This window comes from Bos javanicus, chromosome 1 (genome assembly GCF_032452875.1).
Source record: "Bos javanicus breed banteng chromosome 1, ARS-OSU_banteng_1.0, whole genome shotgun sequence".
Taxonomy (NCBI): domain Eukaryota; kingdom Metazoa; phylum Chordata; class Mammalia; order Artiodactyla; family Bovidae; genus Bos; species Bos javanicus.
This window is the reverse complement of record NC_083868.1, coordinates 135,690,984-135,703,817: the sequence shown is the minus strand read 5'-3', so window position 1 is coordinate 135,703,817 and position 12,834 is coordinate 135,690,984. Positions and strand designations below refer to the sequence as shown.

Here is a 12,834-nt window from a genome sequence, read left to right as displayed (position 1 = left end):
CATCACTGACTCGATGGACGTGAGTCTGAGTGAACTCCGGGAGTTCGTGATGGACAGGAAGGCCTGGCGTGCTGCGATTCATGGGGTTGCAAACAGTCAGACACGACTGAGTGACTGAACTGAACTGAACTGAATTGAAGGCGTGAATTAGCTCAAAGCTAAAAAGACTGAAGGGCAGTGATAAGCCCTACTTCATTTAGAGAAAAATCTGATGAAAACTTCAGGGGTTTGGTGTTCAGATTAAGGATTTTAATTCATCAACATTTGAGTTTGCCTTTCAAAGATTATTACTAGGAACTGAACAATTTACATCAAAATTACAGTCCCTTAAACAAAGTGAGGTAGCCTTACATTTAGAGAACTGTGGCCATGCATGTAGTATCTGGTGTTTAGGTTTAGATTAATAGAGGCTAATGCAGTTCTATAGTTCTTCCTTTTTTTAACCCACCAGAGCAAATTTCTACATGTGTATGTGCAAGTCGCTCAGTTATGTCCAACTCTTTTGCGACCCCATTGACTATACATACAGTCCATGGAATTCTCCAGGCCAGAATACTGGAGTGGGTAGCCGTTCCCTTCTCCATGGGATCTTCCCAATCTGGGGATCTAACCCAGGTCTCCTGCATTGCAGGCAGATTCTTTACCAACTGAGCCACCAGGGAAGCCCTAATAATTATACATAAACAACATCAGAAACATAACTAGATTTATTTTTAAGCTGTTTTACAAATCTTTTATTTGCTTCAACGAGAATGGTTACCAGAATTTTTTTTTTTAATTATCTATTTGAACAACTACTTTGAGTCACTACTTTTATTCTTTATTGTCTTTATCTTCCAAGTTTTGGCCCCCAAACTTGGCAAACATCATGGAGATTTGTACAAACATGCATATACATATATACACACGCACTTAAGTTTAAAGCCTCAGTTCCTCATTAAACCTTGTGCTCAGGCTCCTGTTAAGAAGAGATAAAATGGTAAGAAGCTAAAAATCAGGGAAAATATGAATGAATCCCAATTGATAACTTTCTTGTTACGAATTAAAGCAGACATTTTAAGGCAAAATCTAACACCTTGCTCAAACTTCCACTAAACTACAGACTTGGATACTTACAAGCAAATAAATAAAAACCCACATCACACACATCAATATGGTTTAACGACAAGCTAGCTGAGGAGCTGCATTTTGTTATTTCAGGTAACTTTCTATTAGGATCAGTTAATATTTCAGTGATTAAAATTTCAGGTGTTGAAAACTAACTTCAAGCTTCATCACTATACTGAAGCTGAATTCTCCAGGTTCTTGTCTTTAAATTACAAATCCATCACAGTCATCAAGTTATTAATTTAAAAAACATTTAATGTTTGGTAACTGAGTAAATATAATTACTGTACTCTGGGTCGTTTGATTTTATTTTTTTCTGCAGGAGCTTTCCTCTTTTGTGAGAATCCAGGCCCAGGTTCCTTTTTATTCTGAAGAAATGAAGCAGCTTCTGGTAGACAGTAATTTTCTACTTGAGGAGGGGATTCCTATAAAAGGGGAAAAACCCAACATTGTTAATTTTTTTTTTTTCAGATTTCAAACTGTTAATAAGGTAATAGATTCCTTTACTCTGCTTTATAATCAAAAAACTTAAACATCAGTCTTCTAAGATAGCTACTTAGCATTTGTCACCCTTAATGAACAGATCCCATGTAACAAAATTTCACCTTTTATTGGAAAAATGAGTTTACAGCTCAGGCAGAGGTGGGCTAGCTCAGATCTTAATGGATTAAATATAGATTAAAAAACAGAATAGAGAAAACATAAAATACAATTAATAGCTATCATTTAAGTGAGATGCAAGTTTCTGAAAACCTTAAAAAATTTTTTCAATAAACACGTGAGATAGGCTTTTTATTCTCCATTTTACAGATAAAAAAAGGTTAAATGACACAGTGTTATATAACTAGCAGGTGGCAAAGCCAAATTCATGTACCTCTCCACTTGACTCCAAAATCCTTTGCATTTTTCTTCCACACAGCCATATTGCAACATAAAAGAAAACAGCTATTATAAGTGCAGTTTATTCCTGGCAACATGGTAGACTGGAGAACACAAGGAATCACCACCACACTGGGTAAATGCCTTTCAATCCAACTCCTCCAAAGTTTAACAAGTATAACTTCCAACCAGAATATACGAAAAGCAACTACTCTAAGACACTGTAGAAGAAACAATCAGGCAAATACCAAATGGGGGGAGGGGGGGCTGACCTCTGGAAAGAAAGGAATGAAAAGGGCAAATCCTCTTTTTCATTTTTTACAGCTTTTAGTCAGGGGAGATGCCCCTGTCTATGTCATGTTGACTGGCTAAAACAGAAAATTTTGAAGAGCCACAGGACAGAATGGCACCATAGCACTAGAAAATGAGGTGGGAAATTCCAGAAGATCTGAGGGGAGCTCCAACTCTGTATTATAAACATTGACCAAATTCTTACTTGACCCCTAAATCATGTCTGTCAGAGACTCAAGGTAAGGCCCCCAGAACCCAACTGAGATCTGAGCTGCAACTTACTGTGTAATGTCAGCCAAGCAAACTGCCTACTGTCTTTAAGGGCTGAAAGACTTAACAGACTGGAGATGTCAAACACTTCCACTCACCTGTAGGTTTAGTGTAATTCCTATTAAAACCATAGCAAGGTGTTTTTATAGACAAACAAGCTTATTTAAAATTTTACATATAAAGATACAAGCAAAAAAAAAAGTACAAGCACTAGAATAGCAACAGCAATTTTGAAAAAGAGCAATAAAGAGAAAGGAATCATTACTGAGTATTAGGACTAATTGAGTCTTGCAAAAAAAAAAAACAAACCTTGCAGAGGGAAAGATACATAGACTGATGGAATCTATTCTGACTGACACAAAACCCACATCTAAATTTAAAAAAAGGTACAAATGCAACTAAATGAAGGATTAACCATTTGCTCTTTAACAAATGGTTTTAAAGCAACTGGATATTCTGAGGCAGAAAATCCCCTAGCCAACCCCCTGACGATTTTGTCCTAAACCTCACAACCAGGATTCCCTGGTGGCTCAGACGGTGAAGAATCTGCCTGCAGTGCAGGAGCACTGGGTTCAATCCCTGGATCAGGAAGATCTCTGGAGAAGGGAATGGCTACCCACTGCAGTATTCCTACCTGGAGAATCCCATGGACAGAGGAGCCTGGTGGGCTACAGTCCATGGGGTCACAAAGAGTCGGACACAACTTAGAGACTTTCACATGTTTTATGGAAAATGGGTCATAGAAAGTATAAAAACTGTAAAAACTTTTAAACTTCTGTTTTGCAAAAAATCCTGTTAAGAGATAAAGGTAGGAAATCCCTGTTGGTTCAGCGGTTAGGACTCAGTGCTTCCACTGCTCGGGGCCCGGGTTCAGCCCCTGGTCAGGGAACTAAGATCCTGCAAGCTGTGTGGCACAGCCAAAAAAAAAAAAGAGTATAAAAGTCAAGAGATAAACCGAGACGGAGAAAATATGTGCAAACACATATCCAACAAAAGACGAGTATCTGCTACAAAAAACTCTCACAAGTAAAACCAATTCAATTACAAAATAGGCAAAAAGACATGAGGAGACATTTCAATAAAGAGGATTATAAACATGGTAAAAAAGCACACAAAGAGATGTTCACTTTGATTAGCCATTAAGGAAATGCCACCAGCTAAAACCATGAGAGATTATATGCCAACTGAAATGATATTAAATGTAGATGAGGATGCAAAGAAACTGGATCACTCAGACATTGACGGTGGGAATGTAAAATATGCCCACGCTGGAAACATATACTTGGGCACTTATCCCAGTGCAGTGTAATCTTATATTCACATACAAACTATACAAACATTCCTAGCAGCTCCAAGCCAGAAATAACCCAGATGGCCTTCAGCGGGTTAAAGATTAACTGTAGTATATCTGTATCACTCAGTAATAAAATGGAATAAAAGTGTATACTAACAACAATTTGGATGAATCTCAAAAGAATTTTACTGAGTGAAAAAAGCCAACTGCCAAAGTTCACACACTATTAGTAATTTCATTTATTTAAGATTTTAAAAAATCATTAAATTATAGAAATGGACAAAAGATTACTAATTGGGACTTGCTGGTGGTCCAGCAGTTAAGAATCTACCTTGTAACACAGGGGACACAGGTTTGATCCCTGGTTGGGGAACTAGGTTCCATATGCTGTACAGTAACCAAGCCCACGCACTGCAACTACTGAGCCCACACACTGGAGACTGTGTGCCACGATCAGGATGTTCATGTGCTACAACAAAGGATCTTGCGTGAAGCAATGAAGATCTCATGTGCTGCAACTAAGACCTCACACAGCGAAATAATTCTTTTTTTAGTGTCCTCTTAAAAAAAAAGATTAGTGGTTGCCAGGCATAAGAGATAGCTTGGAAGCGAGGGAAAAATGACACATTGCAATTCAAATTACCATTAACTTCTTATCAGAAATAAAAGTGGCCAGGAGAGAATGAAGTCTTTAAAGTACTAGAAGAAGAAAACAACTCAACCCCCAATTCTATATCCTATCAAAAATCTTCAAGAATAAAGGTAAAACAGACATTTTCAAAAAAGAAAACTAGAATTGGTCCCCATCATATTTGTATTACAAACTAAAGAAAGTTCTTCAGGCTGAAGGAAAATGAACCACACAAAAACTTAGCTCTTTAGAAAGAAATAACATTTAAGATGATATATATTAGGGTAAATATAAAAGGCTTCCCTTCTGATTTCCTTAAAATAAATAAGACTGTTTAAGGCAAAACTTAAAGTATTACACAAAACTGTGGAGTTATAACAGATAGATGGGTCACACATTAAACATTTTAGTAGTTGCAAATCTTTGCTGCAACTACTCAACTATGTATGCAGTTGTAGTGCAAAAGCAGCCAAATAGAATATGTCAATGAATGAACACAGCTGGGTTTCAACTTTATAAGTTTTATTTATAAAATAGGCAATAGACTGGACTGTGGGCTATAGTTTACTGACTCCTTGTTTGAAGAACAAGGGAAGCAATTTAATCTATATGGTTCCAAGATTACTAAATTTTATGCAAAGTGGTACAATAGTAACTCTAGAAAGATTATGAAAAATTAAGTGCATTGTAATCAGTAGAGCAAAACACTTCCATGTGTCCAAAAAAAGCAGAGAAGTTGTTGCTTTAAAAAGAATGGACGCTGGACTTGCCTGGTGGTCCAGTGGTTGAGTCCACCTGCCAATGCAGGGGACACAGGTTTAATCCCTGGTCCAGAAGATCCCACATGCCATGGAGCAACTAAGCCCGTGTGCTGCAACTACGGAGTCCATGTGCCCAGAGCCCCTGCTCCTCAGCAAGAGAAGCCACAGCCATGAGAAACCCATACATCACAAATAGAGAGTAGACCCCACTCACTGCAACTACAGAAAGCTCACACAGCAATGAAGAGCCAGTGCAGACAAGAAAAGGACAATGAAAGCTCACACAGCAATGAAGAGCCAGTGCAGACAAGAAAAGGACAATGAATAAAATGGAGTTCTAAAAAAATACCAAAAAAGACAAGAACTGAGGAACAAAGAACCAAAAGACAGATGTTTGAGAGACAAACCAAAAGACACATGGCAAAAAAGAAAATCCAGTATTGGTAATTACATTGTAGACTAAACTAGAGAATAAAAACCAAGTCCCAGCTATATCCTGTTTATAAGAAAGCTATTCCCCTCTGCTCAATTTTTTAAAATATTTAATTGGAGGATAATTGCTTTACAATATTGTATTGGTTTCTGCCATACACCAACATGTATCAGCCATAGGTATACATATGTCCCCTGCCTTTAAACCTCCCTCCCACCCCATCCCACCCCTCTAGGTTGTCACACACAGAGCCGCAGTTTGAGTTCCCTGAGTCATGCAGCAAATTCCCATTGGCTATCTATTTTACTTATGGCTGTGTGTATGTTTCCATGCTACTCTCTCCATGCGTCCCACCTTCTCCTTCCCACCCCTTCTCTGTGTTCACAAGTCTGTTCTCTGTGTCTCCATTGCTGCCCTGCAAACAGGTTCATCAGTACCATATTTCTAGGTTCCATATATATGTGTTAATATATAATATTTTTCTCTGACTTCACTCTAATAGGCTCTAGGTTCATCCACCTTAGCAACTGGATCAAATGTGCTCCTTTTCATGGTTAAGTAATATTCCATTATATACACACATAGGTATATACATATATACATACATATATATATACACACATAAATAGTGCTGCAACGAATACTGGGGGTACATGTGTCTTTTTCAATTATGGTTTTGTCAAGGTATATACCCAGTAGTGGGATTGTTGGGTCATATGGTAGTTTTATTCCTAGTTTTTAAAGGAATTTCCACACTATCCTCCATAGTGGCTGTATCAATTTACATTCCCAACAATAGTACAAGAGGGTTCCCTTTCAAGAAATTCATTTAACAACAAAGATAATTTAAACTTTAAAAAAAGAAAAATTAAGAAGAAATAATCCCATTTATAATTGCAACAAAAAGAATAAAACACTGGGCAATAAATTCAACTTACATTTATAAACAGTAAGACTGATGAAATGAAGACAATCTGTGCCCATGGATTAGAAAAATTAATGTTGTTAAAATGTCCTTGCTACCCAAAGCAATCTACAGAGTCAATGCAATCCCTATCAAAATTCCATGGCATTTTCCAGAGAAAGAGAACAAACAATCCTAAAATTTGTATGGAAACACAAAAGACCTCAAATAAAGCTATCTAGAGAAAGAACAACAAAGCTGGAGCATCATGTGCCCTGATTTCAAACTATATTACAAAGCTACAGTTATCAAAATAGTACATCATGTGAAATGTAGGGCTGGATGAAGCACAAGTTGGAATCAAGATTGCAGGGAGAAACATCAATAACCTCAGGTATGCAGATGACACCACCCTTATGGCAGAAAGCAAAGAGGAACTTAAGAGCTTCTTGATGAAAGTGAAAGAGAATGAAAAACTGGCTTAAAACTCAAAATTTAGAAAACTAAGATCACGATATCTGGTCTCATCACTTCATGGCAAATAGATGGGTAATGGAAACAGTGACAGACTTTATTTTGGGGGGCTCCAAAATCACTGCAGATGGTGATTGCAGCCATGAAATTAAAAGACACTTGCTTCTTGGAAGAAAAGCTATGACAAACCTACACAGCATATTAAAAAGTAGAGACATTACTTTGCCAACAAAAGTCTGTCTAGTCAAAGCTATGGTTTTTCTAGTAGTCATACATGGATGTGAGAGCTGGACCATAAAGAAAGCTGAGCATCAAAGAATTGATGCTTTTGAACTGTGGTGTTGGAGAAGACTCTTGAGAGTCCCTTGGACTGCAAGGAGATCCAATCAGTTAATCCTAAAGGAAATCAATCCTGAATATTCATTGGAAGGACCAAAGTATTGGTAGCTCCAATACTTTGGCCATGTGATGTGAAGAGCTGACTCACTGAAAAAGACACTGATGCTGGGAAAGACTGAAGGTAGGAGGGGAAGGGGATGACAGAGGACAACATGGTTGGATGGCACCACTGACTCAATGGACATGGGTTTCAGCAAGCTCTGGGAGATGGTGAAGGACAGGGAAGCCTGGTGTGCTATAGTACATGGGGTCACAAAGACTTGGACACAACTGAGTGACTGAACAACACTCTATGGGCCTAAAAACAGATCAATGGAATAGACTAGAGACCCAGAAATAATCATATGCATACATGGTCAAGTAATTTACAACAAAGATGCCAAGAATATACAACAGGGAAAAGACAGTCTTTTCAATAAACAGTGTTGGGAAAACTAAATCACCACATGCAAAAGAATGAAACTCAATTAATATCTTACATCACACAAAAAACTAAACTCAAAATGGATTAAAAACTTGAACATAAGACCTGAAACCATAAAACTCCTAGGAAAAAAACAGGTGGCAAGCTTCTAGACAGTGGTTTTGGTTTTTTTACTTGACACAAAAAGCAAAGACAACAAAAGCAAAAATAAACAAGTGAGATTATCAAACAAGAAGCTTCTGCACAATGAAGGAAACCGTCAACAAAATGAAAAGGCAACTTGTCAAATGGGAGAAAAAATGTGCAAATTATGTATCTGATAAGGAGTTAATATCCAAAGTATACAAAACACTCATAAAACTCAACAGTGGGGGGAAAAAAATCCATTAAAAAATAGGCAGAGGATCTGACAGACATTTTCCCAAAGAAGACATACATACAGAAGGCCAACAGGTACGTGAAAAAGTGCTCAACATGACTAATCAACAGAGAAATGCAAATCAAAACCACAATGAGATAACATCTCACACTTGAGAGAATAACTTTTACATAGAAAAGACAAGAAACAACACATGTTGGCAAGAGTGCAGAGAAAAGGGAACCTCTGTGCACCACTGGTAGGAATGTAAATGCTACCGCCACTATGGAAAACAGTATGGAGGTTCCACAAAAAAATCAAAGACAGAACTACTATATGGCCCAAAAATTCCACTTCTGGGTATTTATCCAAAGGAAATAAAAACACTAACTTGAAAATATCTTTACACTGCTGTGTTCACTGAAGCATTATTTATAGTAGCCAAGATATGAGTATCCAGAAATGAATGAATAGATAAAGAAAACTGGTACAAACACATACACACACACACACAGACTAAATGGAATACTGGCAGCCATTAAAGAGGAAGCCCTGCCAACTGTGGAAACATGGATGGACCTTGAGAGCACTATGCTAAGCAAAAAGAGTCAAACAGAGACATACAAATACTATATGGTTTTTTTAATAAATGGAATCTAAAAAACAAAACCCTCAGAACTCAACAGATAGAACAGATTGATGGTTGCTTGAAAGAGGCAGGGGGTTGAGGGGTGGGTGAGCAAAAAGGATGAGGGTGGTCAGGAGATACAAATTTGATATATATAAGTCATGGGGATATAATTCACGGCATGGTGGTTATAATTAATAGTACTGTATGGTATATTTCGGAGAAGGCAATGGCACCCCACTCCAGTACTCTTGCCTGGAAAATCCCATGGACAGAGAAGTCTGGTGGGCTGCAGTCCATGGGGTCGCTAAGAGTCAGACACGACTGAGCGACTTCACTTTCACTTTTCACTTTCATGCATTGGGGAAGGAAATGGCAACCCACTCCAGTGTTCTTGCCTGGAGAATCCAAGGGATGGGGGAGCCTGGTAGGCTGGCATCCATGGGGTCAACAGAGTCGGACACGACTGAAGTGTCTGACTTCAGTCAGCAGCATGGTATATTTGAAACTCGTTGAGAGTCGATCTTGGAGGTTCTCAACACACAATATAAAAAAAATTTGTAACTGCATGTGGTTGTACGTGGACTTACTGTGGGGATCACTTTGCAATATATACATAAAATGAATCGTTGTTATGAATCTAGGAGAGGAGGTCCAATAATTAGTCCACCCAAACCATCTCACTCAGCTCAAAATGGACAAGATGCAAATGTGCTCAATACTTTTGAACAGAGTTTTACCCCCTTGTCTTAATCATGTATAGAAAACCAAGAATTACTAGATATCTGATAAATTCCTCTAACATGGAAGATGAAAACCCAGCTGTGAAAACACAGCCTAGTGGAAACAGAAACTATTCAGACATAAGAAAACGTGAAAAAAAAAAGGAAGAACTTCCTATTAGATTATAGTTACATATAAAGGATTATAAATCAGATGGCTTCAGACTACTCAATAGCAATACTAGAAGCAAGGAGACAAAAGTTACTAGAAGAGACAAAGGGCAGTGAATGGAGTTCCTGGGATGATGGCACTGTACAGAAGCAAATACAGGCTGACCATCCAAACTGAAGCAACGCAACTGAAGACATGTTGAAGTCTGTTATCACGAAGTTCCCTGCAGCCACAGCACCTAGTTTCTAACCCAACGTCAGAACACTGGGGTAAGCCTATCTCAGGGTCCTACCTCTGCTTGGTTTCTCTTGGCCATGAACTTGACATGAAGCTGCTGCTCTCCCATCCTTAGCCTGCTGCCTCACTCTATAAATGTCTTCTGCTTTGACCTACTCCTGAGACCTACAGAGAGGCAATGATGAGCTCAGATGCAGAAATACAGGGCAGTTTACTCCCCCAATGCATTTTTCCAGATATCTAGAACCTGACACACGTATCAACCCTGACAAAGGCAAGGATACAAACAACCAGAGAGGAGCACCTGGAGGTCGTATGAGACTAGCAATCTATATTTTATCCTGGGTGCCTGGATGACATTCTGCTATTCTTTAACCAGGAAATACTTTCTATACACTCTTTCATATGTAAGAAAAAATACCAACAAATTATATAGTACACATACAAACACTTGACACAGTACAAATTAAGCAATTCATCTATGTTGGGTCCTATCTTAGATGGCAGCCATATCCCTGAAACAATCAGTAACTTCTGGAGGGATGAAGTACAGGAGCCTCTCTGAAAGTGAAGTCGCTCAGTCGTGTCCAACTCTTTGCGACCCCATGGACACCAGGCTCCTCCGTCCATGGGATTTTCTAGGCAAGAGTACTGGAGTGGGTTGCCTTTTCCTCTACATTCCCCTAATCCCTGCCCCTGATTCAATTAGTAGAATTTTAAAACCTCATATCTCAACAAATAGATTTCTAAAAAATATATTTAGGGGGAGGCGGTCCCAAGATGGGGAGGAATAGGACAGGGAGACCTCTTTCTCTGTCACAAATTCATCAAAAGATCATCTGAATGTTGAGCAACTTCCACAAAACAACTTCTGAACGCTGGTGGAGTACACCAGACACCGAGAAAGGCAGCCCAGTCTCTTCGAAAGGAGGTTGGACAAAATATAAAACACAGAAACAGAGACAAAAGATTTAGGGATGGAGACCTGTCTTGGGGAGAGAGTGTGAAGGAGGAAAAGTTTCCACACAGTAGGAAACCCTCTCAAAGGTGGGTCTGTGGGGAGTTTTGTAATCTCAGAGCGCAACATAACTGGGAGAAAAAAAAAAGAACCCCACAGAATACACACCTAACCACCACTGCCAGCATCACAGTAGCCCAGATGCTTGCGTCTACCACTGGAGAGTGGGGGCTGGGCAGGGAGGAGTGGCAGCATCATCGGTCCTTAGGGTAAAGAATGGGCCTGAATGCCCTGATGACAATCAGAGAGAGCTAACATGAGACTGCAACATGGGGTCACCAGAGAGACAGAAAAAAAAAAAAAAAAAAAAACAACTTTCCTGAGAAAGGCTCTAACACAGCACAGTCACCCCTGATGCACTCACAGAACAAAGATGAGTGAATACCAAAGGAGTGCGAGCCAGCTGCAATATAGGGCTCTCTCTCCCAAGAGGCAGAGAGGCAGGTGTGCGACAGACAGAGCCAGAGCCGGAAGGCAAGGGGCTGCTGCAATCTCAGCTCTGGAGACTGCATCTTCTACCAAACTGTGAGCAGACTCCCAGTTGCTAGCTACGTCTTCTGGGTTCCGGATGGTTGACATCTGCCAGGAGTGTCACAGCCTGAGATTAGCTCACCAGAGACACACAGCATACCTGTGATGGTGCTCTCGCAGCATACCTGGGAAACCAACAGGCCAGGACCAGGGAGGTGATTAAGATGCATGGTGCTTCTGGGACAGTGTGCTCATCAAGCACTGGGTTGCCTGAGGTGCTCGGACCTGGGAGGCACAGAATGCACAACCCATCTGGGTCTGTGCCCCTGCAAAGCTCCCAAGAACCTGAGCAGCTTAGACTTGGGGACTGCATGAAATGTAGGGCCCACTTGGGACAGTGTCCTTGAAGAGCACCCTGGAGTCTGAGCAGTGTAGACCTGGGAAACACACGCTGCCCCGGGCTGTGGTAAACCCAGGGTGGTCCACACACTGTGAGCACTCCCCAAACATGCCAGTGGTATTTGTTTGCAGTGTCCCTCCCTTCCCAAAACACAGAACAAGTGAGCCTAAATAAGTAGCCACCTTCACCCCCTTGTGTCAGGGCAGAAATTAGACACTGAAGAGATTTGCAAACAGAGGAAGTAAAAATAAACAGAAAAAGGAACCGCTGTGGAAGAGACAGGTGCAACGCATTAAAACCCTGTGGTTAATACTGATTGTGCACTGGAGGGGGACCTATAGACCTTCAAAACAAGTACAAGCTGGAAAAACAGACTGACACTCAACTAACGTCACACTGCCCACAACAGCTCCAGAGAAATTCCTAGATATATTTTTACTATTATGACTTTTTAATTTTTTAAAGAAAGTTTAAGTTCTTTATTACTCCTTTGATTTTCATAACCTAGTATTACCTAGCAAAAAAAAGGACCCTATTTTTTAAAGTAAATTTCACATATATATAAATATTGTGATGGATTTTGTTTTTGTATTTTATATTGTATTTTTGAGTCTATTCTAGATTTCTAATCTTGCTTTTTGGTATTATCAATTTTGTACCTTTAAGAATCTATCTTCAGTATTCATTTTCAGTTAGGGATTTGATTACTGGCTTGACTGCTCCCTCCCCTTTTGACTCTCCCTTTTCTCGTCCAGATCACCTCTATCTCCTACCTTCCTCTTCTCTTCTCTACTTACCTCTGTGAATCTCACTGGGTGTTCTGGGCTGTGCAGAGCACTTAGAGAATTGATTACTGGCTTGATCGCTCTCTCCCCTTTGACTCCCTCTTTTCTCTTGGTCACCTCTATCTTCCTCCTCCCTCTTCTCTTCTCTATGTAATTCTATGAATCTCTCTGGGTGT

General features: G+C 39.6%; 1 protein-coding gene across 4 annotated transcripts in view; it reads right to left on the bottom strand.

Moving 5' to 3' along the window:
• Positions 1-689: 689 nt before the first annotated feature.
• TOPBP1 (DNA topoisomerase II binding protein 1) overlaps positions 690-12,834 on the bottom strand; it is a 71,161-nt gene continuing 59,016 nt past the window's right edge. For all 4 annotated transcript variants that reach the window (XM_061421216.1, XM_061421222.1, XM_061421219.1 and 1 more), the window contains one exon: positions 690-1,532. In XM_061421216.1, the coding sequence (XP_061277200.1) occupies positions 1,389-1,532 (144 nt within the window). In that variant the 3' untranslated portion in view covers positions 690-1,388. The remainder of the gene's footprint in view (positions 1,533-12,834) is intronic.